The sequence below is a fragment of the Triturus cristatus genome, chromosome 3_2, assembly GCF_964204655.1.
Source record: "Triturus cristatus chromosome 3_2, aTriCri1.1, whole genome shotgun sequence".
Classification (NCBI taxonomy): Eukaryota; Metazoa; Chordata; class Amphibia; order Caudata; family Salamandridae; genus Triturus; species Triturus cristatus.
The window spans coordinates 745,834,987-745,858,707 of NC_140584.1; the positions used below are offsets into that span (position 1 = coordinate 745,834,987).

Below are 23,721 nucleotides of genomic sequence, written 5' to 3' on the forward strand. Positions count from 1 at the left end.
ATATATATATGTAAACACACACATACATACATGCATACATATACACACTGTATGGTTACAGTTAGGACCTACTTAACATAGGAATAGCGTTCTTATGGTTTAGCTATGATAATACCTTTGCTTTAAAAACAATGACCTAAAAAAAAAAACAAAGGTTAGAGTGATGTTATAGTTAGGAGTAAATGCTTGTTAACACACAACATTTTAAACAAAAAAAACGTGAAATTAACTAGTTATAGTTATTTCAAGTAATTATTCAGGGATTGTTCTATAAAGCAAGGATGCTGTGTTAACTTTTGGATACTTTAACACATTTTTTTCTATCAACCTTGGTATTCCAGATATGCTTATCTTATCCCCCTGCTCCTTAGAAATTGCAGCAAAGAGCAGCTGATTCCAGGCCTGTTGCTTAGTGACTTTATGCAGCAAATATTACATTAAAGTTCAGAGTAGTGAATGGGCTGATCATTCAATTGAAATGTTGAATTTCACTGAGGCACATCCTGCAAGGCTAAAGAGTCCTGATTCCATTTTGCAACAAAAAGACAGACACACACACACATTAATACTATGAACACAAATCACACAGACATCTACATAGCCCAACGCTCCTGGCCACCTTTGCCTTTGGGAAGGAACTAGCAGTCCACCTTGGAAATTGAATATAATGTTAGAGATTGATCAGATGTCAATGCATGCATTTCTGATGGGTTTGAATACATGATTTGTAAATAGTGGCTAAGAATTGAGAATATGGAATGTTTGTTGATATACAGCTGAAAGCATGAGCTAAATGTATTTTACATGTAATCATCGCAATTTATGATAGAATGAATTGCTGCTCTCTTAGGTTCTGGAACACTAATGAGATGTGGAATATTCCATATCTCGCATATGATGTTCAGATATCATTGTATTTTAAATTAATCCAATGCTCATTCAGAGCATCATCATACATAATCACGTAGTATAAGTTAAGATGGCGGAACCTTTGTAGTGGGATATTTCTAGGTCCATTTTCTATTTCGAGTAAATGGTGTGATTTAAATTTGCCACGCCAATGCAACATTGGCGAAGGCGTCAGCTGAAGCGCGTCTGAGGTGCGTTTGCATGCGTTGTGAATAAACAACGACTACATCCACCCCCGTGAGTGCTTATTTCTTGGTTAAGCAAATATAGATATATATAGTTGCATGTTGAACTGGTGAATTAGTAAAATAAAATTAGAAACCAGGTCAATGTACTTTTTAAATGTACAATTTTGGAAAAAATAATTTAAAACATAAGAATCTCAGTGAGGCTAACATAGGTTAGCTAGCAATCTGTTCTTGGGAAGAAAGTCACATGCATAAACAAGGTTTTTAGATTAAGGCCAGTAACTGGGCATACAAGCGAGGAACATAAAAATAAGCTGTACTCACCTTTGCAACACTAGTATAAAATATGGGCTCTCCATGATTGGTCTTTATGCCAATTCCTCTGGAAGCAAACCACACTGCACAACCAATGCTATCATCAAGGACAGTGCACAAGGGAAGCACCAAGTGGCTAATGTGTTCTTCTCTCATTTCTTTCAGCTCTTCCCCGGTGACGTTAATTTCTATAAAATTCCAAGTTCGAGAAGGATTGAGAGCTTCAAGTTCTTTCAAACCTGCCCATCCTGTGATTCGATCAGGCACATCGAAGGAAGACACTTGGTAAGCACTGTCTTTAGTACCATGTGTCATGGTTTCTTCTGGAGAAGAGGAAACTTCCTTTTTGTTCTTTTTATTACACTTGTGGATTGAACCTTTTGGTTGGTTTAGTGGTTTCATCATGAATGCCACGTTGAGTAGATCAATAGGCTCCTCCAAAGGAACATAGAAATCTGACAATGCTGCAAGGACCATAGAATCAATGCCTCCAGAAAATAATATTGCAACATTGGCTTTTCTTTCAGAAGTTGCATCATCCATTAAAGTTGGATTTGCATCTCTTTGGAGGCATAAAACACGTTTCCTTACTGCTTCACTTAAAACATCGATAAGCTGATGGGCTATCACTTTCCTGTGCTCATCAAGGCAGATTTGAAGATTTTCCATCGAAGCTGTATCACTAGGGCAAATAGCATGAGATGGTGCAGTTGAAACTCCAGGGATTGTTCTATTGATTGGGGCAATGGGGGCTGTGAGGCACAGTTCAGATGTATTCAGACATAAGTGAACAAATGTTGGCAAATCTTTAGAAATAGTAGATAAATCATCTCTGAAAATCATCTCTTTTGTCAAATTCTCTTTTGTCAAATACTCTGCATACTTCAATCTCCATGGATACCAGTATAAAGTAACAGCTTTTGAAGACACACTTTCCGTAAGATCAACTCGGAATATTCCAGAGGCAGGAACCTCCTTCCATTGATTTTCAAATTCGGAACATAGTGCTTTTACAGAGGTGAGACAAATGGCTTCTTTTAGGTTATCACTGAATTGCCACAGCAGACTACGACGACCCATAAAATCTCTGCCAAACCACAAGCTATGGATGGATGCCTGATAATAAATAAAAGACCATGGACCACGAACAGAGGAGAGGAGTGTCAGAATATCAGACTCACTATTGCAGGAGGTAAGATGATGAAACATAATTTGAGTGTCATTATCCATGTCTCCCACGTTAACACCTCCAAACACCTCCCCATTCCAAAGGAAAACGTTGTCATTGTCATCTTGTACAGGCTGTTTAGTCAGTTGTCCTCTCAAATGAAGAACATGCCCAGAGAACAAGCAGTGGTATCCATGGCTGGACACATTCTTTGTCAAGTGATGGCTGCAGCTGGGCCCTCTTCTTTTGAGGTGTCTAGTTGCCGATTCTGTCAGAAGATTTTTAAAGTCATGCTGAAGTGACAAGTCTATGATGCAACAAATTCCACACATTGCTAATTCAAACTTACAAACACAAAAGTATTGTCATTATTTGGTGTTGGTCCTCTCCGCGTCTTCTTTTTTCTGGTGTGCAGCCTTTAGATTATCTAATGTTTCTATAGGAGAGAGAAAAACAACCAGTCATCTAAATCAGCCTTTACTTCCGCTAGTTAAGATATATATTCGGTTCCGCACATAAGTTGCAGGAATAGCCTTATCAATCTTTTGTCACTATATATGTAATTTTAAAACTATGGTCCATAATGCTAATCTAAATGTTAGTTTAAAACATGCTACATTTAAACGAAGTGAATAATGTGTGTCCTAACAGTCTGCCAAACTTAATGCTTAAATAATAAACTTACTTTTGCATTCACTCAGAGTTGCGGTCCTATTGGCAAGAAAAAATATGTTGCTGTTGGGCTGCTGGGTATAAACTTTCTGCAAAGAGATAAAAATGGCTGGTTAGATAATAAAAATTGACTTTGAAATTAACTTATGTCTTATCATAAGCATGTAATTTTCTATGACTTTTGTCGTTTTTAAAGAAGAAATAGACATCCTTGAAGACCTAAATTTCACTATCAGAAAACCTCACCAATCTTGTTTGATTGGCTGAGAAAGTCTCCAGCCATATTCAATTCTAATCGGAAATATGGAGATTAACAGAAGAAAGGCCTGGAGAGAGGAGAGGCAGGTAATGATCAGAATGTTCTATTCAGCTCTGAAATAGTGTCTCAAGATTTATTTATTGTTTCATACCTCTCATAATACAAGGCGTTTTAAGTCATTGAGACTTTTTGGCCTCTAAGTCTTGTCTCAAACCTTGAGACCACAAGGCTAAAAGTACTCCACAGTAGCAAGTCCCTCAGCCCATTTTAGCAGCGAACGCCAGATGCACTACCCTAAACACCAGCTCTGTCCCTAAAATAGGACCTGATCGTAGACCTCATCTACTCGGTTTAGAGTTAGATAGCAACTGAAAGCAGCTAAGCCCCATCTACTATTATTTTATTTTGCATTCTTTCATTACTGTCAACCATGCCTATAAAGCGTCAGAGCCCTCTACGCAGAGATCATACAAGATTACGAGTTGGACGGAGCAGCACTTCCCTACAGAATTTTACTTCTCCTAATCATAAGTGGGCCTGTGTACCTGCACTTGGATTTCCGCCCAATAAAATCACTTGCGTCTCTGTTCCCGTCCCTGACGAAGATTTGTGCTGTTTCAAGTGGAGGTATTTGTTATGCCCCCCCCCCCCCAATCTTCTTTTTCACAACCCTTCGCTTCGCCCTCATCCAGTACCTGACCTCATACTTACCACCTGCTTAGAGCAGGAGGTTTTCAACAGTAGTGTTTCAATATGATGGAGTGACGTATGACTTCAAGAAACTGCATTTTGTTCTGCCAGGTAATGAAGGGAGTTAGTGGTTAAGGTCATATGACGTGTTGCTTGCTGATTTATAAATGCATCTAGCATCAATGGAAAGCCACTGGAGGGAGACGAGGACAGGCATCATGTGTGAGTAAGTGCCATCTTTCTTGCATGGTGTACCCCCACTTTTTGCTGAATTGCTGAATGTACTTTGACTGAGTGTGCCCTGGACTCCTGCCAATCAGGTACCCAGGGCCTATGTTCCTTCCCTAAAAACACAAAATCCAATTTGGCAAACCCTGGCCACATGTCAGCCCCTGGTAAATGGTACCCTAGGTACCCAGGGCCTTGTGACCAGGGAAGGCCTCTAAGGACTGCAGCACTCATTGTGCCACCCTTAGAGGCCCTGTACCCTTACACACACACACTGCCCGTGCAGGCTGGGTGTCTGGGTGCAAGACAAAACAAAGAGTCGACATGGCACACATCCCTGTGTGCCATGCCCATCACCTACACTGCCATGGCATATATCAGCCACCACTCTAGCTGGGTGCCCTATGCCAATGGTGTGGGCACAGGAGCAGGAGCCCTGTGCCCCTAAAGTACCCAGGTCCATTCCTGGGCACTGTAAGTGCAGTGCTGCCATTTAAGAGTACATGGTGCTGAGAGCTCGTCAAACACGAACTCCACAGCACCATAATGGCAACACTGAAGACTGAGAAGTTTGGTATCAAACTTCTCAGCACATTAAACCTGCACTGATGCCAGTGTGGAATTTAATGTACCAAGCACCCCATAAAACCTAACCTACAATCCACGTCTGTTCTGAGGCTGCCACACAGCAGACATGTTGCTGGACCCCTGGGTAGGAGAGCCCCTGCTCTCCTGGACCTGCAAGAATGCACATCCTGGGCGAGGTGCTAAATCTCCTCCCCCAGGATGGGCAGGGGGAAGCTTCAAAGGCATGCCGCCTCTGTGAGCTTCCCCAGGCCACTGCAACCCCCCCACTCTGGTGGGAAGCTTGGCCGGAAACCCCAAATAAGGACAGGGGATGTGCCTGCCTGACAACCCCACCCCTCAGGTGGGGGAGGCGAGGTGAAGCACATCTCCGGGCTCTCGCCATCTTGAAGATGGGAAGCCCTACCCTATCAGGACTAGGCTACTGCCCCCCTCCCACAGGAGAGAGGCAGGATAGGGGGTGTACCCACCCCAGGACAGGGACCCATTGGACCCTGCCCTTCATTCACCTACCTGAAACGCCCCTACATCTAGTATTTAGGGGCACCCTGAACCTCCCTTCCCCAGATTCCAGATTCCAAAATCCGAAGAAGAGCTAGAAGAAAGAAGACCTGCCCTGCAGCTGCTAAGAAGAGGAAGACACAAACTGCTTTGGCCCCAGCCCTACTGACCTGGCGACCCTAGAACCTGCTCCTGCTCCAACCCCGCATCTCTTGTGGCCAGCAACCTCACAAACCCCGGAGGACCTGGCTACCTTTTGACTCTAAGCCCCTGGGACTCCCATGAGTAGAGGCTCTACTCAAAATCTACTTCAAGTCCCTGGAAGCAGCCCGGAACCGCGAACCCAGCACACTCTGCACCAGCCAAGCCTGGCCTGTGCCGGAGTGAACAAAGACCACGAGGACGACCCCACGGCGACTGTGACCCCGAGTCCGGCACCCAAGGACCTCCCTCGACACACCTGAAGAAGCCTGCAGCCTCAGAACAAGGTGCCCCCCAACCGCGATCAACAGAGGGTTAGATTTCCCGACACCAAAAGGCACCCCGGCGCCCCGCGGGCCCCTGTGCCCAATTCCGGGGTACCTACCAATCCTCCAACTACCTAACTTACCTCTCGAGTGGTGGTGGCACCTGAAGAATCCTCGTCCCCGAGCTTGCAGTCTTTTTCTAAACCGGAGATTTCCCATTGAAATCAATTAAGCGCCCGAAGGCTCTTAAGCGCCCGAAGGCTCAAAAGCACCCTGCACCCAGCCACCCGAGTGGCCCTGGCAGTGCAACCTCTACATCTACCTACTTCCCCACTTGCCCTGAGTAAGTGACAAGGAGCCCAGCTCCCACAGCCGCGTGGCCTGCTAGTCAGCAGCCACCAACCAAGGCCCCCCTATCCCTCAGAGGATAACACTGGACCTAACTCTCTCTGCACCCGTCCGCCCTAGTGCCGCTGAGGGTGAACCAACTGTACCTTCCTGACCCTGGGGGACCCCTGAGTCTATGCCCAGAACCTCTACTCTGCCAGTCGAGTACTTACCTTTAAACCGATAACTCAATTTTCTTCATAGGGTAACAATGACTGGCTTTTTCCTGAAATTTCTTGACTAGACTTTTCAAATCTTAAAATATTCACCAAAAATCAGCCGAGTAACGAAAACGAAAATACTCACCTGCTCTTAGGTGAGCTCCCAGTGCTGGATCTTGGTGCCCAGCACTGACTCTGAAAAATACTTACAACTGTACTTACCAGTAACCCAATTTTCTCCCATAGGAAATCATTGACTCTTTTTCTGTGAAATTTCTTCTAAGTGTCAATTTCTGCAAACTTTAAATATTCTTTAAAAATCGTATAACTTCTGAAAATGTAATTGCTTACCTGTTTTGAATAAAGGTCCCAGTACTGAGTCGAGGTACCCAGTACTGGATTACAAAAGTAACGAGAACATACTATACCTGCAACTTGAAGTTTCTTCCATAGGGAATCATTGACTATTTTCTATTAAATATTTTCGAAGTGTCAACTTTTAAAACAGCAAAATATTGTCTAAAAATCATCACAGTAGTTAAGTCAACTGTTATCACTTGAATCTAAGTACTGACCTAGGACTGAATCTAGGGTCCAGTCCTGGAATTCCAAAAGTAATCCTAAAAGTAATCTGTTGCAAATAACTTGAAACTTCCATTGAACTCAATGCATTATTGTGTTTAAAATTGTGTTGCCTATTGCAACCACTTGTAACTGTTTACAAAAGTCAATTGCATATTGCAAAAGTATTTATATAAAGCATCTCATTCTGAGAAAGTATATTTTAATACCTATTGTTGGTTCTAAAATAAAACAAGCATATTTTTTATATATAAACCATTGGCCTAGAGTTCAGTTATTGAGTGTGTGAGACCATTTGCTGACTGAGTGTGTACAACAAATGCTTTACACTGTCCTCTGATACTGCCATACTTCTTGACCAAGCTACCACTTTAGAGAGTAAGGTTATATCTAACTTTAGCCTTTGCCAAACCTCTGGGGACTGTGAACTCTGTACACCCTGTACCTATTTGGGGACAGTATATACAGAGCCACTTTCTCACATCATGTGATCCAAGCTGAGTGTTCCCGAGATCAGTTCGTCTACAACACAGAATGAGGATAGCATTAATTTTGAACGCACTTCTAAAGACGCTACTGGTAGTAGACGATAGTCAGTGTGCGGTGTTTAGGGATTTACTATTATTATTCGCTGATGGCACAATATTTAAGGCAGAGAGAGGTATCAATCAGTGAAGAGAGGAAGGAGAGAAGATACAAAAAGAACAGAGGGATAACGAAAGAAAAAGAGAAAGGACACAAGAAAAGCTAAAGGAAGAAAATGAGAATTTGAGAAAGGAGAAGAACGGAGGAAGGAACAAAGAAGAAGAAGGAAGAAAAAACAAAACATGGAGAAAAGAGCAGAGAAAGGAAGAAAATAAGTAAATGGGAAAGGATGGAGCGTAAGGACATGTGGAAAGGAATAAAACGTATAGTGGAAGGAGAGAAGGTAAAGAAGAAGGAGAAAAAGAAAGAGGGGCAAAAGAATCAAGTAGAGAAGAAACAAAAATGAACGAAGAATACAGTGAAAGGTAAAAGGGCAGAATGAACCAAGAAAGGAAAGATGGAAAGGAAAGGATGAATGAAGCAGAGGGAAACGAAAGATGGACTGAAAAGCGAAGGAAAGACTGAGATGGAGACAACGAAAAGGGAAGGGAGTATGAGAGAAAGGAAGCAAAACATGAACACAGGAGAGAAGAAAAAGTGATAAAGCAAGAAAGGAACAAAGGATAGAAGATATGAAAGAGTGAGGAAAGAAACAAGGAAAGGGGAAGCAACAACAGAGGCAGAAAATAGAGTGAGCAAAGAGGATAGAGAAGAAAGGCAAAAATAAAAAGAGGAAAATAAACAGCAAAAAGGAGAGGACGAAAGGGTAAATGCAGAAGGAGCAAGGAGAGATAGTGGAGGAAGAACAGGAGGGGAGATCATCAAGAAAGAATGGAAGAGAAAATATCAGTGAAGTGCAACTTTGAAAAATGCATCTTTAATACAGCAGAATAATCCTCTGAATATTTTACATTGAGTTTAATAAAATAAAGGTTCATAGAGGCAATATTTATCAGGGTGAAGGTTTACAAGCTACGTGCTCTGATCTGAGATATTTACTTATGATCAGGCTTCTTCCAGGGCAGCAGCACGGGATCGTTTAAGAAGAGGGTGAGCTGCATGCTCTCAGTCACATTCCACCTCCTGGCAGGACTCGGGATCGACCTGTTGGAGACACCTGCTTAGCCACATAAATGTCCAAATCTTGGAAGCCTCTATTCACCACCCGTAATGGTCTAAGGTACCTCTCCAGCAGCGTCCATCTGGTGAGGGAGAAAGGTATGGACGTTACCAGTTCACCCTGAACTCCAGATATCGTTCATATATTTTGAGGGTGTCCATTAATGTACACCATGAGATCTTTGGGTCTGTGAGGTATAAGAGTAGGTAGCATACATAAATATGTGGTCTTCTGTTTCTTGCCACCTGGGTCTTTCATTTTTGGGTCTTCACATATCTAGCACACCAGCAGCTTGATGGTCATGACCGAGTATTGGAGACCGTGGCAGTCCTGTCTCTTGCCGCTCCCCAATCGAAATGATTTTGACATTATCCTGTTAACCATCACCAACTCTAACAGGGCTGTGAATAAGAGCCAACCCCAAAATCAGTAGCTGGGGCCAAACCCTATCCTCCCCCAACACCTCCAGCTAGAAAGATCAATTAATGGCGCAGATCTTTTTATTGTCTAAGGAGACTACTATGGATGGCTCTGCAACCCACCTGGCTATTGTAATACAGTCTTGCCATGGTCTTAGATTTAGTCTTGCTCATCTGTTTGGTCCAGATCATTCAGGCTTCCCGCTTATCAGCTAGGCCACAAGCCTATTTGACAATGATATGTGGGGGATTTTCAGCTCCGTGCCAAGTAACTGCTGCAAACGCCTGTATGAGAAGCAATCCCCATGCAGCTCCCCTCGTATGCATCACTGCTATAAAGCGGTTTCGAGAATTGCGGGGAAAACTCTCCCATCTGGTTATCTGAAACATACACAGAAAAGGCTCAGACAGGCTAAGGGGCAATCCCCGTAACAAACCTTTGGACCTTTGAGTTTTACCCTGGCTCAATTGTCTATTTGTTGCCACTACTTCCTCAATGGATATATCTTCTTCAAACCTTGCTCTGCCATCCAAGTCTATTTTCGGAGTCTGCAATTTCCCAGCAATGGCTTTTAGTGACTTCTAGTCACTCGAGCGAGTTTTCCATTTCGGTCTGACCTGCATCACAAATGTCTGTACAATCCCTATGTCATCAGTCATTAATCTGTCCTGTTTGCATTTGAACGCCATAGTCACATAGAGCATTCTTCTCCTAACCTAAGCCAATAACGTGTCTGCCTTGTTTCCCACCTCCAATCCAATCAACTTAATTCGATCTAATTAATGAACATAGATCATAAAAGTGAACATATAAAAGAAGAATAAACGTTCTTTTAAAAATTAGCAAAAATTAACGATTTAACGGACCCATAAAAGCCCCGTCGCAATGAACTTCGATTTATACATTGCACTGAAATTCACAATTTAATCTTGGTGCTTTATACTATAAATGTATTAATCAGTCTTGCAGCAATATTTTTCTACCCAGCTAAGAGATAATTAATAAAATAGATAAAAATTAGTTAAAAGTGATATGACCACATTATAAAATTTACATCGCTTATACATATGATTTGCCGTGGCGAATCCCAAGCACATGAATATTTTCCACATTGCCATTTAAAAACTCAGGTGAGTAAGTGGCTGAGGTTCCCACCTCATAAAGCATGTGCTAAATCAATATACAGTGGGCCTTCACATCGCTCCAATTTTGTCTTAAGTTTCTTCCACTTAACCAGCATTGGTCTTATCTTTAGGGAGTGATGCTACTAACCGCCTGTCTATTGCTTGCCTCCTAATGTCACCTTTGAAAAGATCTGCACCCTCACGAACGTCTTTATTGCCTCCCATAACGTGACCTCTAACTTAACCGGGCCTCACACTAAGGTTTTATCATTTCTTTAAATTAGGTCATCACATCTTTATCCTGCAGGTCCCACAGGTTTCAATTCTATTCATTGTTTTCCACTATTTAGACTAGACTAAAAGGTGGTTACAATTGCTGACTGGTATGAGATACCGCCTGCCATGAATTCCATGCTATTCAATCTAGAGACATGCGCCATGTGCGGTACATACATATGCTAACCTTAAGAATGCACCCTATGCCCCAGAGTGATAATACAAATGTCTAATTGTTAGGCAGTAGTATTACTCTGGGGCGCAGGGTACATTTGATGGAGTAAGTCGTCAGTTGGGAAGGTGGGTGTTAACGAAATTGAGAGAGTTTGCTTTGACATTGGAACTGGAGTCTAGTACCGCCCAAGGCGCCTAACTCTATATTGAATAGCACGGAGACTAGTAGCTCCTTAAGATTATCTCCTCATAAAACAGAGTTCCAGTGTCAAAGTAAACGCTCTCAGTTTTGCTATCCCCATATCTGGCCAACTGATAACTTATCTCATCTAGTGTTCATTACTAAATTGACATCCACCTCCTATAGTTAGTGCAGCCCCTAGGAGGGTGAGTAGAAGCTTGGAACACCCTTCCTAGTGTATACATTTGTTGCATCAGAGGCAAATTACAAGGATAAACACCCCAACTTTTCTCCAAATTCACCCAGCCATACCATCCAGCACTGCAGCTCTGGGTCCAACTAGACAATCTTCAGGACAAGCTAAAAAGATTTTTTTAAGGAAAATCGTTACACCCTTGAATCCTGGGGTAGTATCTGCATGGGCCCATCATGAATGCAACTGCCTATTTTCTGTGTAATCACTGCTTTCACCTATATCACCGACCTTGCCTCTTGAAAATTAAAAACACCCGTAGCTTTCACTCGCTCCATCCCATCACCTTATGCAACAGGCATACAACCACCTGCTCCTCACTGCACAAGAAGCTGGTCTCACCAACAGTAAGTTAACTATACTGTGCCACTCTTTTCAAAGGGTACCGCAGGTAATATACCTTCTGCTTTGATCGCTTTCTGCCTCTCACTAACCAAGATCAAGGCCTCGCCTTAAGGACGGTAACCATACGTGGATGTCAGCATAGCCCAGACACCATCTCCTCATGACACCATCAGGTAAAATCAGCTCAATTATTAGGTGGGATGCTCCTCGGTCACAGTACATATATGAGTCTTGTCACTAGCTGCCTTCTCGTTTTCTCCATCTCCATACCTTGCAGTAGTAGCCCCTATGATCTCAGTTTAATTGTTCCTCGCGGCAATCAGATGCATCTTCTGTTTCATTCTGACCCGTCACTGGTCCCTAGTCTGTTTGATCCATTTTCCTGGCAGCAGTTCCTTGTCCTGTCCATTGAGTACATTCCTTCTTGATGGAGCTGATCTTGGAGCCTACCACGATCAACCTTCCCCATTTCAGGGTTTACTCCTCTGTTCCAGACTATTTTTCACCATTTTCTTTTCCTTATCTCCGTCTATCCTTTAAGTCATTACCATAACCTGTACTGGATACCCCATCTCCTTTCCAATATTACTCTTAGGCGTGGCAGGATGAACATCATGAGCTTGAGCTCTCTTTTCCGAAGTTCTCACTTCAAATGTAAAACTCTAGGATCATCATGATCTTAGCACCCTCCCCTCCCAAAGGACCAACCCTTCTACTTGCCCAGAGGATAGTATCACTGTAATTAAAGATGCGTGCGATGACTGGCCTAAGGGGAAGCTCGGGCCTAGGTGGCAGCACTGGATATTTGTAAAGCATTTCAACTGAAAAAAGTGCTGAGCTGCCCCTTGGTTTCGGAGTTTTAAGTATCAGGTATTCAACAAACAGTTCAGTGCATTGTCCTTTCGGATGCTCAGAAATCCCCACTATTCATGAACATTTCTCACTGATGGCTTGTCATCTGTTCACACCGTCTACCCCGATCTCAGACACCAGAGTAGGAAGGACCAGAGGCAAAGTATGCAAACAAGCATTGACAACGCCAACAAGTTTGGCTTTAAAGGAATGTTGTATGGCAATGTGAAGCATTACAAGTAGATAGCATGGTAATGGCTATGTTTCTGTGGAAGCAGAGAACTTTTGAATAATATTGGTGTAGGTTAAAAGGTCAGGTGACAGTTCCCCTGTCAAGCCAGATCTAAAAATACATGTAGGCTAATGACTGCCACCCTTCCATCTGTGCTGCTGCCAGAGAAAATCACCATAAATGATCTAGTAATGTAAGGTACTTTAATAGCAATACAATGCCATATGTGTGTCCCTGAAAGTTCAAATTCAGCTATTTGGATAAATAAACACACAGCTGTGTGGAGAGCAGACACTTTTTTGCGGAAGCATACAACTTCTGCCCTATCAAAACGTACTCCTGGCTCCAAACCTGTGGGTGGAGCCAAAGCCCTTCTCCTGGTGATTCTCACATAATAGTCGGACGACAGCTGCACTGTCAAGCCAGACAATGCAAAGGGAGATAGTCCATTGGTTAGAGATCAACTATCATGCCAAAAGCGAGTTGTCCAAAATTTGAGTAGTGTTAATTGGACATGACTAGTGGGAAGTAAATTGGAGACATAATGTCTGGCAAAAGAAATCAATTAAAAAAAAGAAGAGGAACAGCATGGCCCAGGTCATTTTGACTGGAACTGCTCAAGGGTCAGGATCATTGAATCAAGGACAGCACTACCTTGTGGAACTGCGACGAGGCTTTCCATCAAACGTTGTGGCATCCTTGTTATCTACAGGCCATTCACCTCGATATTTAATGAGACTTTCAAAAAGCTAATCCGCGTACTAAACATTGTTTTGTCATACTCCTGTATCATAAGTATTTTTGCTCCATTGGAGTGTATCATGCCTTGCTATCCATCAGGGATTTTTTTCTTCCTGAAAAACAAAAAACGTCAGGCGCTTGGGCAGCTGGCATTTACCCCGGTATCCTCTTCCAATTTGTGAACAGAGCAGCAGGACACCTGTCAGCTGTAAGACATCTCCTTTAATGTCACAAAAAACAGAACCCTTTTGTATACATTAATGTAGAGTTATCTTACACGGCCTGTCTTTAAACTGGAAAGTTCGTCCACTACAACGTTCTGTTCTCTGATCTGAAAAACAAACAAAAGTAAAAATAAAACCTTATGTTCATCAGCCTTCCTTGCTTCCACAAAGAGAAAACATCAACATTAAATTCAATCAAAATAGAACAAACTGTGAAACAAGTGCAGTACAAGCATGACAAGTACGATATATAAATGAAGACAACAAGTTCCACTAGGCAACGAGGAATCGAGAGACATCAACAGCGAAAGGCTTGGGGACGTTATTGGAAAAAATAAACACAAGTATCACATCTACATGTAAGAAAAAAGCACGTATGAATGTGTGACAGCAAACATGTGGGTGAAAATACGGGATGGAAGAAGGAATAAAGAATATATTACACTAAATAAAGGCAGGAAGGAAGGGATGAGGAAAATAAAGGAAGTGAAGGAGAAACGTAAAGGGGGAATGTGAAGGATGAAGAAAAAAGTGAAAAGGGATGGAATGATGTAGGTTTTTAATGTTCATAGAAAATAAGGTATAATTAACATTGACAAAGCCAATATATCTGGTTTTAATAAGCTAACACATCGAAGCTGCATTTGCTTATACCTGTACATTCAGGTGTCAGGTCATAAAAACCATACATTTAGTTTTGGTAGTTGCAGTGTTAGTAAAGTTGGTGGCGACAGTAATGGTGGGGGTGGCAGTAGTATTGGCAGCCATATCTTACTCAATAACATTAGGGAGTCTAAGCCTAAGACTTTCCAACAAGGCAGGCGGGACCATTTGTTTTTTTAAACCACTCCAGTCCTGAGTGAATCATATCTAAGTGTTTATTTTTCAACCAGAAGGAACTGTTTCTTTACAGTCCCCATCAGCTCAGTCCCACGGTTCACTGCCATGTCACAGAGCATGGTGACAGAATATCCGCAGTGGCACACAGCTGCCAGATGTCTCCATGTCATTTGCAACACCCTGAGCCAGTGCTGACCCTTTAGCCAACTGCGCTTGTTTTTCTAATGGTAAATACAAAATTTCAAGTCCCAAGATCAGTGCCTGTTGGATTGTGACCCAAAATCAGCCCTGGCAAAAATATTCAGCCAAGAACCTGGGGAGGTGAGGTGGACAGCCAAGGGCTTAGGTGGCTCCAATGTTTTTCCCCCAAGCCCCTCCCCCACCCAAAGCAGTTTCGTTTTTGCACTTATCATCCACCAAGGAGCCACTGCGAGTCTAATGGGACGGGTGAACAGTTGCTGAAGCAAAGGAGCGGAGATTGGTTTAGGTGTTAAGAGGAATGGAGACCTTGCCTTCCTATATCAATGCTGAGACAGCAAAGAAGGCCACTTGTTCTGTCCAGGACTGCACCACTTAGCAAGATCGGTGTGATGGACGAGAATAGCAGGAGGTGTTCAGAAGAGTTGGGGTGGCTCAATCTGGGCCTGCCTCAGGCCCACGGGCGGGAGGGGAATATATGGCACAAAACAAGAGGCGACATGCCATAGAGGTGCCCAGTGGCGGCTGATGCATATTAACATTGGTGAGGTGGGTGGAGGGGTCGCGCGGGGAAGATAAAAAAAAAATAAAGGAAATCTTACCTCATGCTGCTTCTGCCGCCTTGGAGCTCCTCTGCTTCCAGGTCCCAGCAGCCACTGGGACAGCAGCAGACTGCCCGTGCAATTCCCACACAGCTATCATATTATAAGAGCAGCGCAGGGATTAGCCTGAGCGGGCTAGTTTGACGCTCTGCTCAGGACAGGGAGTCTGTTTCTCCAACCCCGGCTGGACAATACAGTCGGGTTCGAGAAACATAACTGTGCATGTTTGTTTGGCCGGCCTAAGATGGCTGGCCATCAGACAGGCACAGTTAGTAGAGCACATCACTCCACCCCCTCTCTTGGGCTGGTTCCACCAATCTCCACACACACTGGCTCAGCCAGCAGCCGAACAATAAAACAAAATATTTCAGCTGCTGGCTGAGCCAGTGGAGCGATGCTCCTCTGCCATTGCGGAGGAGCTGCTGCTGGCACCACCAGCCTAACAAGGAGGGAGGTATCCATCGCAAGGCAGACAACATGGATCCTGACGATCACAGTTTCGAGAACCTCCCTGACAAAGGTGAGTAGGTCTTTTTGTATTTCATGCGCTAGTGACCGGGAGGCACAAAGACATGGCTGGGGAGAAAAAAGACAGAAGGTGGACTTGTTCAAAAACAGCTCCCAAAAGTAAAACTCCAAATGATATGCTGCAAGATAATACAGAGACGTCTGATCTGAGCCAAAGTGAACAAATGAGGCTGCGCTTGATCGCTGCGCTACACAACTACTTATCACAGAAAAGGGAGCATTGACAGAAGTGAAAGCAGTTAGCATGAACGTTGGAGACCTTTCCACTAAAGTAGCCCAACTAGAATAGAATTCGGCTGCCTCCAAAATTAGAGTCTTAACATTGGAAAAAGATGGAAAAGCAATGTTTCCTCCTATCGCAAAATGACCCTCCACCCCCACACGCTCCAAGTTGCTCTATTCCTTGTGTACTTCTCCCATGCAGCCCTAAATGTTGCAGTGCCCCTCCTGTGCATTCACCCTACAACGCCCTCTTGCTCTTTCACTTGTTAAACAACAATGTCTCAATGTGGAATTCATTGTGAGGACAAGTTATGCAAAAGCAAACCATTAAATAGAGAACTTATTAGAGGAATAAATCCACATAGGAAAGACACAGGGAGACGGAAAGTGTAGAAATACATATATTTAAGAATACTCAACACATGATGGACATATTACGTCATATGTACAGATCATATGGACAAGAAGCACTGCGTGACATTTACTGGCAATGTAACCAACAAAATACTGTGCATAAGTGCTCGTGAAAATTGTGACGGCGCAAGTGACACATGAAGTGGTATATACAGCGGTGAACAAGGGGGCGCAACAGAGAGAACAATGGTACATTAAATGTGGCAGATTTTGGGCATCCAAACAATTAATGTTAGAGGTTTACAAGGAACAATAGATCGAATGCCCGTGGCCAAAAGGGGGCGCCAAAAATAACGCTGTTGAAGTCGACGGCGTTTCGGCCTGTAGAGATCTAGGCCATCATCAGGACTGGTTACATATACTTGGGGCAGTGTTGAAGACAACCGGAAGGCAGACTCGACCAGTGGGACACGGCCTCGGGGAAGTATAAGAGGTCCGTGAATTGTATAACTAAGTTGATTGGGGGCGTGGAACCCAGTCAATAGGTAATGGTTGGAAGGCGAATTAATCAGCCCCAGGGAATCAGTGGCGTGTGATTCCCTGGACCTCTTATACTTCCCCGAGGCCGTGTCCCACTGGTCGAGTCTGCCTTCCGGTTGTCTTCAACACTGCCCCAAGTATATGTAACCAGTCCTGATGATGGCCTAGATCTCTACAGGCCGAAACGCCGTCGACTTCAACAGCGTTATTTTTGGCGCCCCCTTTTGGCCACGGGCATTCGATCTATTGTTCCTTGTAAACCTCTAACATTAATTGTTTGGATGCCCAAAATCTGCCACATTTAATGTACCATTGTTCTCTCTGTTGCGCCCCCTTGTTCACCGCTGTATATACCACTTCATGTGTCACTTGCGCCGTCACAATTTTCACGAGCACTTGTGCACAGTATTTTGTTGGTTACATTGCCAGTAAATGTCACGCAGTGCTTCTTGTCCATATGATCTGTACATATGACGTAATATGTCCATCATGTGTTGAGTATTCTTAAATATATGTATCTCTACACTCTCCGTCTCCCTGTGTCTTTCCTATGTGGATTTATTCCTCTAATAAGTTCTCTATTTAATGGTTTGCTTTTGCATAACTTGTCCTCACAATGAATTCAACATTGAGACATTGTTGTTTGATATAATGTACAGCCCCAGTCTCACTGTGGTTTATGGGCTACCTCCTGTGGTCTGATATTGTCTTTCACTTGTTAAGGCAACTGATCTTTATCCATTCTTCTTTACGTCTGGTTTAGTTCAAAGGAAAAAAACACAATACAGTGTAACAATAGCACAGAAAGGGAAAGATTTATGTATATGCAGAACTGCTCAAGCAATTAACAGCTGTGAAGCTGTCTTTTCAGGTTTTGCCTACACAGAGATTGCACTGTGCTTGAGAAACCTATTGTTTTTAATATAAACTTAAAAGGGACTTACATCCCGCCTCCTCTCTTTCCTTGCTTCTCATTGGTTCCTGTGTGTGCCGTTTACCTTTCCTTTATTTCTATTGGCTGTTGCATATTTTCCCGCATGTACCAATGCTTGTTCTTAGTCTGCTTCTCTTATCAGTTTCCCACCGCAGAAATACTGTTAACATTGGCTTTAGTGGAACTATATTTTCATAATTTTGCCTTTTACTCTTGCAGCATATTTATATAACAATTTATCACCCAGAGAGATTAAGTGATTACATAGAATCACAGGATGTTGCATGGTGCCACCAAAACTCGAACCCGGATCCCCAGCTCTCGAGTCAGTAGCTCTAGGCGCTGCGCCACATCTGCTCCACTCCCGTGTAATTTGTCAGGGTGCTCTTTCCTTCTGTCGGAGGACAAGTGATGACAACAACTCTTTATTTATTACAAACGCGAAACCGATGCATTACCAATGCTTGTTATCTCAACTGCTACCAGGAGAGATGAGCTGACGATAATGCCCTCCATAAGCCACTCTACAGTCATAAACAAAAATACCCGCAAATGACAATTACTCGTCTTGTGAGTAAAGCTGTCAATTCACACTTTAAAAATCAAAAGAAATATGTTCTTGCTGGTTTGTTCCAGAATCATACTGAAGAACTGCAGAATGGAAGCCCATTTAAGCAGGCTGCTAGTAACATTTCAACAACTTCTGCCTCTTTTCTTCAGACCTGGGCTGTGTAGATGATTGACCATGCTGATCCCCCAAGGGCCTTTGGAGCCTGTAGAAAGATCATCGGACTCTGAAAGGCACAGCTGGCTGCAGCCATCTGAACCTTCCAACCACTGGTACTACTGTCTGCCTCTAGTCCCCAATCCTAACACAGAGGACGGGGGGGCTCTCTTTTGTTCACCAGGTTCAGTCTTGTCCTCGTCTCCTCACTGGGCACACCTGCATGAGTGCGGACTACAAAATGGAACGGAGTCCACGGATTTAACACCTTCATGGATCATTGTCTCTATTCAGTCTTTCTGATGGAAAACACTTGAAGGCGACTGCAAATAATAGATCGGAACATATTTGTTGGAGTATGCTCTTTGGGAACGAAGCAGAGAGGTTCAAGGAAATGTGACTGATTTATTCCACGGGTTACTCCACCTCTGCACATTCTACCCGTTTTGCTAATTTAAATGCGTTCTATTGCATTACTCGAGTACAATGCTGAGGATTAAAAAAAATAAGTGTTCTAGCTACAGGCCCTGCTGCAGGCAAGCTGGACAGGCAGAGACAAATCAAGTGGATTATTTTGTTAAATGTTCCTTAAAAGGGGATAAACAATTGAAAAAAATAGCTTTTTTTCTCTTTGCCAGTGTGGAAAAGTTATTAATGCAGTAAACAAAGAACAGAAACAAGTTCGTGAATCACATATGAAAGGTTAGCATTCCTGTTTTGTGCGGGCTGAAGCAAAAGTACTTACAAGCGCGTACAGTAGCTGATCTTGTGCTTCAGAACGTCAACCCTGCATTGGACTTACCTCCTTTGCTAGTGTGAATCACCATGGGCTATGCCGCATGATCTTTTCATCTAAAAAAGCACAAGCTATGCTTGAACCTCTGTGTGCGATTTTCACTTCTGTTTATCGGACAGGGTTTATTCCAGAACATATTGCTCATCAATGATGGGTGTAAGCACTATTAGGAGTAAACTTTGGTCTTGTGAATCACGTTCTCAATTCTACCAGTAACTTTTTTTTTTTGATCGGATACGTCATTTCTTTGCATGCGTTTTTCTTTTGCATTAATGCAACCCAATGATTGTCAGGTAGCTTGCAGGAAAGTTATGGCCTAACATTTTCTTGCAGCCGAGGCGTGTATAACACTAACTTGACTGGAGGCTTTCCTCAGCGGTTGCCTTGCAAGATTAGGCCTGGTCGACGTCTAAGTTTACCTCATATTTATTCCGCTTTTGAGTTATTGATTGATAAATCTCTACGCCCTTCTCTTCCAAATCTGGTTTTATTAGTCTGTTTAGCATGCACTGAAAGAGCATGCGTGAAACTGTTCCTTGAAGAGTGTTTCACCTACCAGCCAGCTCCATCTGTCTGCTTGCCAAAAGATCTATTGTCAGCTTGCAGTGGGTTCAGACCCCATCCACTTCTCATCATTGGTTGACTCTGTCACTTGCTTGCTTTTTAGGTCTCGCTGAACCAGCGCGCATGTGCTGCTCTCCGAGGCATTTAGTAAGGGCTTTTCAACGCTGAACACATGCTTGTGCGTGTGCTTAACCTGCAATTGGCCTTTGCATGTGTCTTTCTAAGAAAGACAGAATGCAATTGGCCCAAGGCAGGTGCATGTCCCGCCTTATTTCTGTCCTGGCCTAGGGTTCACGGGAGCGAGCATCAGCGCCATGTGTTTCCAATTATCGCGCCCGGTCTCGCGTTCATTGGAAACAGATGGTGGTCTCGCTGGCCCTGGTGATCGTGGCGCTTTCACTTTCGCCGCCTACCTTGTTTAGAAGATGCATCAGAACCCGCATCTTTTACCCTAAGTCTGCCAATAGCGGGGTCTTTTGAGGTTACAATTCAGCCTGTGTTGTCAAAATATTGCCAGCTGCTGTTTACCTCCTGCCCTTTTGTTTACAGGAAACAGGTTCTTCCTTCCTGTTCTGTTCCTGCAGCTAATAGGCAGCTCCGGTGAGTGCCCCGGAACAAGTGGATGAGTGAGATGGTGCTGGAGCAGAGTTTTCTTTTAGAAAATTCTGGGGCTTTTGAAGCTCTGGCATGTCTATGTGTTTTATTAAATTTATTAATAATTAACAATTAATTATTTGTCTTGTGCAAGTATGTTTCACTAATCAACCCGTTTGTCCTAACACAAGAGAAAGTTACATAAGGGTTAGCTTATGTGTGCTATTCATGTATTTACAATAACGTGCAAGTTTTCATGTTTAAACGTTGCTGTGTGCTATTTTTTTTTAGCACAAAACGCTGTCAGAATTAATGCTTTTTATGTCGCAAAGCTAGATAAATGCATACACATAAGGGTATTAGTGGGGTTAACACTGTTTAATCATTATGTTGTATTAATGTTGTTTTTATTTCTTTTAAATTGAGATGGTCTATTGTGGCCTATGGAGGCCTAATCCATGATGGCTGATTTGAGAGCCTGGCCTCGAGTGAATATTTCTGTGATGTGGCAAGAGAGACCCCTGCTGGAAAAAGGTCGAAGACAACTGACCATGGTCCTTCTATGAAATTTTCCATGAGGACGGCAGCAGCTTTGGGTGTACTCCAAGAAAAGTGAAAGTGTCCTTGGCTTTCTCAAAGGACAAAGGAGCCTTAGAGGGAAACTCTGAACTGTGGCTCGATGGCCGAGGAGGAATCGGATTAAAAGTGTTACATGTTTTATTTCCTTGGTTCCTGTTCCGTAGTTTATGCCTTGTGACTTTTCCTGAGCGGAGATTTCCAGATGTAGCAAAGCTACATTTCTTCCTTCTCGTTCTGCTCGGTGATACAGTTTATTCAGCCAACTTTATGTGTGTTTCTATTGTATTTTTCATTATAAAAACTGTTAGTTTAGGGAGGGCTCTCCCCACTCTTTTGGCCGCTTTCACGCGTTGCTGAGGTTCGCTGCTGAGGACTCTGTCCTGAGAGACTTTAACGAGAGACTGGTCCTGACCCGTTCTGACACTTAGTTAGAATAGGTAACTATGAGAAATGATTTTTTCTGATTGATTTTACTTTGACTAATTTTAGATAAAGCAATATAACTTTTAAACATGGTGTTGAATATTCTTTCTTGTCAATTATTGAGTACATTTTAATTACTGTTGTATAGATTGTATAGGGTATGAATAAGGACAACCACTACAATCAGGTCCTATCGTCCTAGATATAGATGCAGGGTTTTCTTCCCACAGGTCTTATGCTGGTAGAGTATTTGAGCATATGTTAGTGAAATGGGCCCTAGCGTGTGATGAATGTATGTGCGTGTAACTGTGAGATTACTCTATCCGTGGTAGTGGGCATATTTTTGATACCCTGATCTCTATCAATTTCTCTGGTAGCATAGGATGGTTGTAGATGGTTGTCTTGATCTGATAAGATAAGATTGCTTGTATATTGGCTTATTGATTATTGATTTATTTTGATGTTGTTGGTATATGTACTAATATTAAATGTTGGAGTCGTAATGTTGAGTTATATGTAGTGCTTCTGGAATTTGGAAGCTGTGGAAGCAGTTCCGTAGTAGGGCAGAGAAGGTGTATATGCTGCTCTCGGGAAAGACGGGATTGTAAGGAATTACGTGTGACAATTGAAGTTGCGCGTTCACATTGTCTGGGTTCGGAATCAGTGACATCGTCGTATGTTACTATTAGATATTTCTGGTATGTAAGGAGTGTGTATCGTAGTGAAGGTTATCTATGAAACTCTGGTCTTAAGTCCCAGGGATCTGTAAGGATTGCCGTTAAAGCTTATCGCGGGAGGAGTAATAGGTATTCTCTGAGCTTGTTTGAGGAACTGGGCAGAGGTAAGCTGCTTAGTTGTTGAGTTATAATTCTGTACAGAGACAGGTTGTGCTGTTCTCGAGAAGCAGGATTCTGTGTGCGTGTACTATATTTTTCTCGTGTGAATGTGCGTGAATGCATATACATTTATTGACTGTAAGACTCCTTGGATAAGTCCTAGAGGAAACAGTTATGCGATGTATGAAAGTTGTTGATTCTTGAGAAATAGGCTCTCTTTTACTATTCTGTGGTTAGCGAAGCAGACAATGGAGATGTTTTTATGTTGTAACTAATAGATTTTGTAGAAGTTTTGACACACGAAGTCTACTGAGAGTTTTGTAAAGGAGGGGTAGACGAGTGACAGAGACAGGAGACAGAGACTGCAGCGACTATTGACGTCAGAAGGTCCGCGCACTGATTGGATAGTGAATCAGAATAGGGTTCGCGCTGGGATTGGTGCGTTAGTGTGAGTCGCGCAGGGATTGGAAGAGCTGTTTAGTGACGTAGACGCTCCAGGATTGGTGCGTTAGTGTGAGTCGCGCTGCTATTGGTTGAGAAACTCGTATTGTATATTTATAATACGGAGAGAGTAGAGAGTTTGATAAGCGCTTGCAAAAATGTATTACCAAGAAGAGAAAAAGTAAAAGACCTTTTTTGGAAAAGTTAAAAAGTGGTTTAGCAAGGATAAAGAGGTTAAAACGAGAGAGGGTGAGTTGTTACCTCCAGCGAAAACACCTGCATCATTCATGGCTGTGAAATATGGACTGCATACCTGTATATGGTTGCAGAATTGGGTTAAGTATACTAAAGAAGATGGTGTTCTAGCATTTCCAGAACATGGTTCATTTAATTTGGCCGTGTTGAGAAACTTACGGGAAAAGATGTTATGCTTAGACCCGAAGCCGAGACCAACACAGTTCGAGGCTTTAGTAGAATGGGAAGAGGAAGTTCATGACCGAGAAAAGCAAAGGTCTGGAGGGTATTATAGGTACATGTTTGGGAGGAGACATGATCGTGAAACACATCATGATCGAATGAAAAGATGGCGAGATGCTTGTATGTCAGAGGGATTATATCCAATGAGAACAGTTGAAGCTTCTGCTCCTTCGGCAGAAAAAGCTTCTGAGTCAGATATGAGAAGATATGGAGAGTATGAGGATGAGGTCTTAAATGACATGATTTACAAGAGACCACCTCCATATAGAACAGAACCAGATGAGAGTACACCAGTTGTTTCTCCGATAAGAGATACAGTTGAGAAAGAAAAAATGACACCTGAATCAAGAGGTAGTAATTCTTTCAGGGAGAGAGAGAATCGAGGTAGTGAGGAAAATGCTAGGAAATTAGCAAAGACGACAACAGAACT

The 23,721-nt window shown here is 42.9% G+C and overlaps 1 protein-coding gene across 4 annotated transcripts in view; it reads right to left on the minus strand.

Moving 5' to 3' along the window:
- LOC146858039 (asparagine synthetase domain-containing protein 1-like) overlaps positions 1–23,721 on the minus strand; it is a 119,144-nt gene that overhangs the window by 49,484 nt on the left and 45,939 nt on the right. For 3 of the 4 annotated variants that reach the window (XM_085648816.1, XM_085648818.1, XM_085648817.1), the window contains exons 3-5: positions 13,693–13,746; positions 3,266–3,341; positions 1,422–3,016 (exon numbers count right to left, since the gene is read on the minus strand). In XM_085648816.1, the coding sequence (XP_085504942.1) occupies positions 1,422–2,912 (1,491 nt within the window). In that variant the 5' untranslated portion in view covers positions 2,913–3,016; positions 3,266–3,341; positions 13,693–13,746. The remainder of the gene's footprint in view (positions 1–1,421; positions 3,017–3,265; positions 3,342–13,692; positions 13,747–23,721) is intronic. The other variant, XM_085648819.1, reaches the window with a different exon arrangement.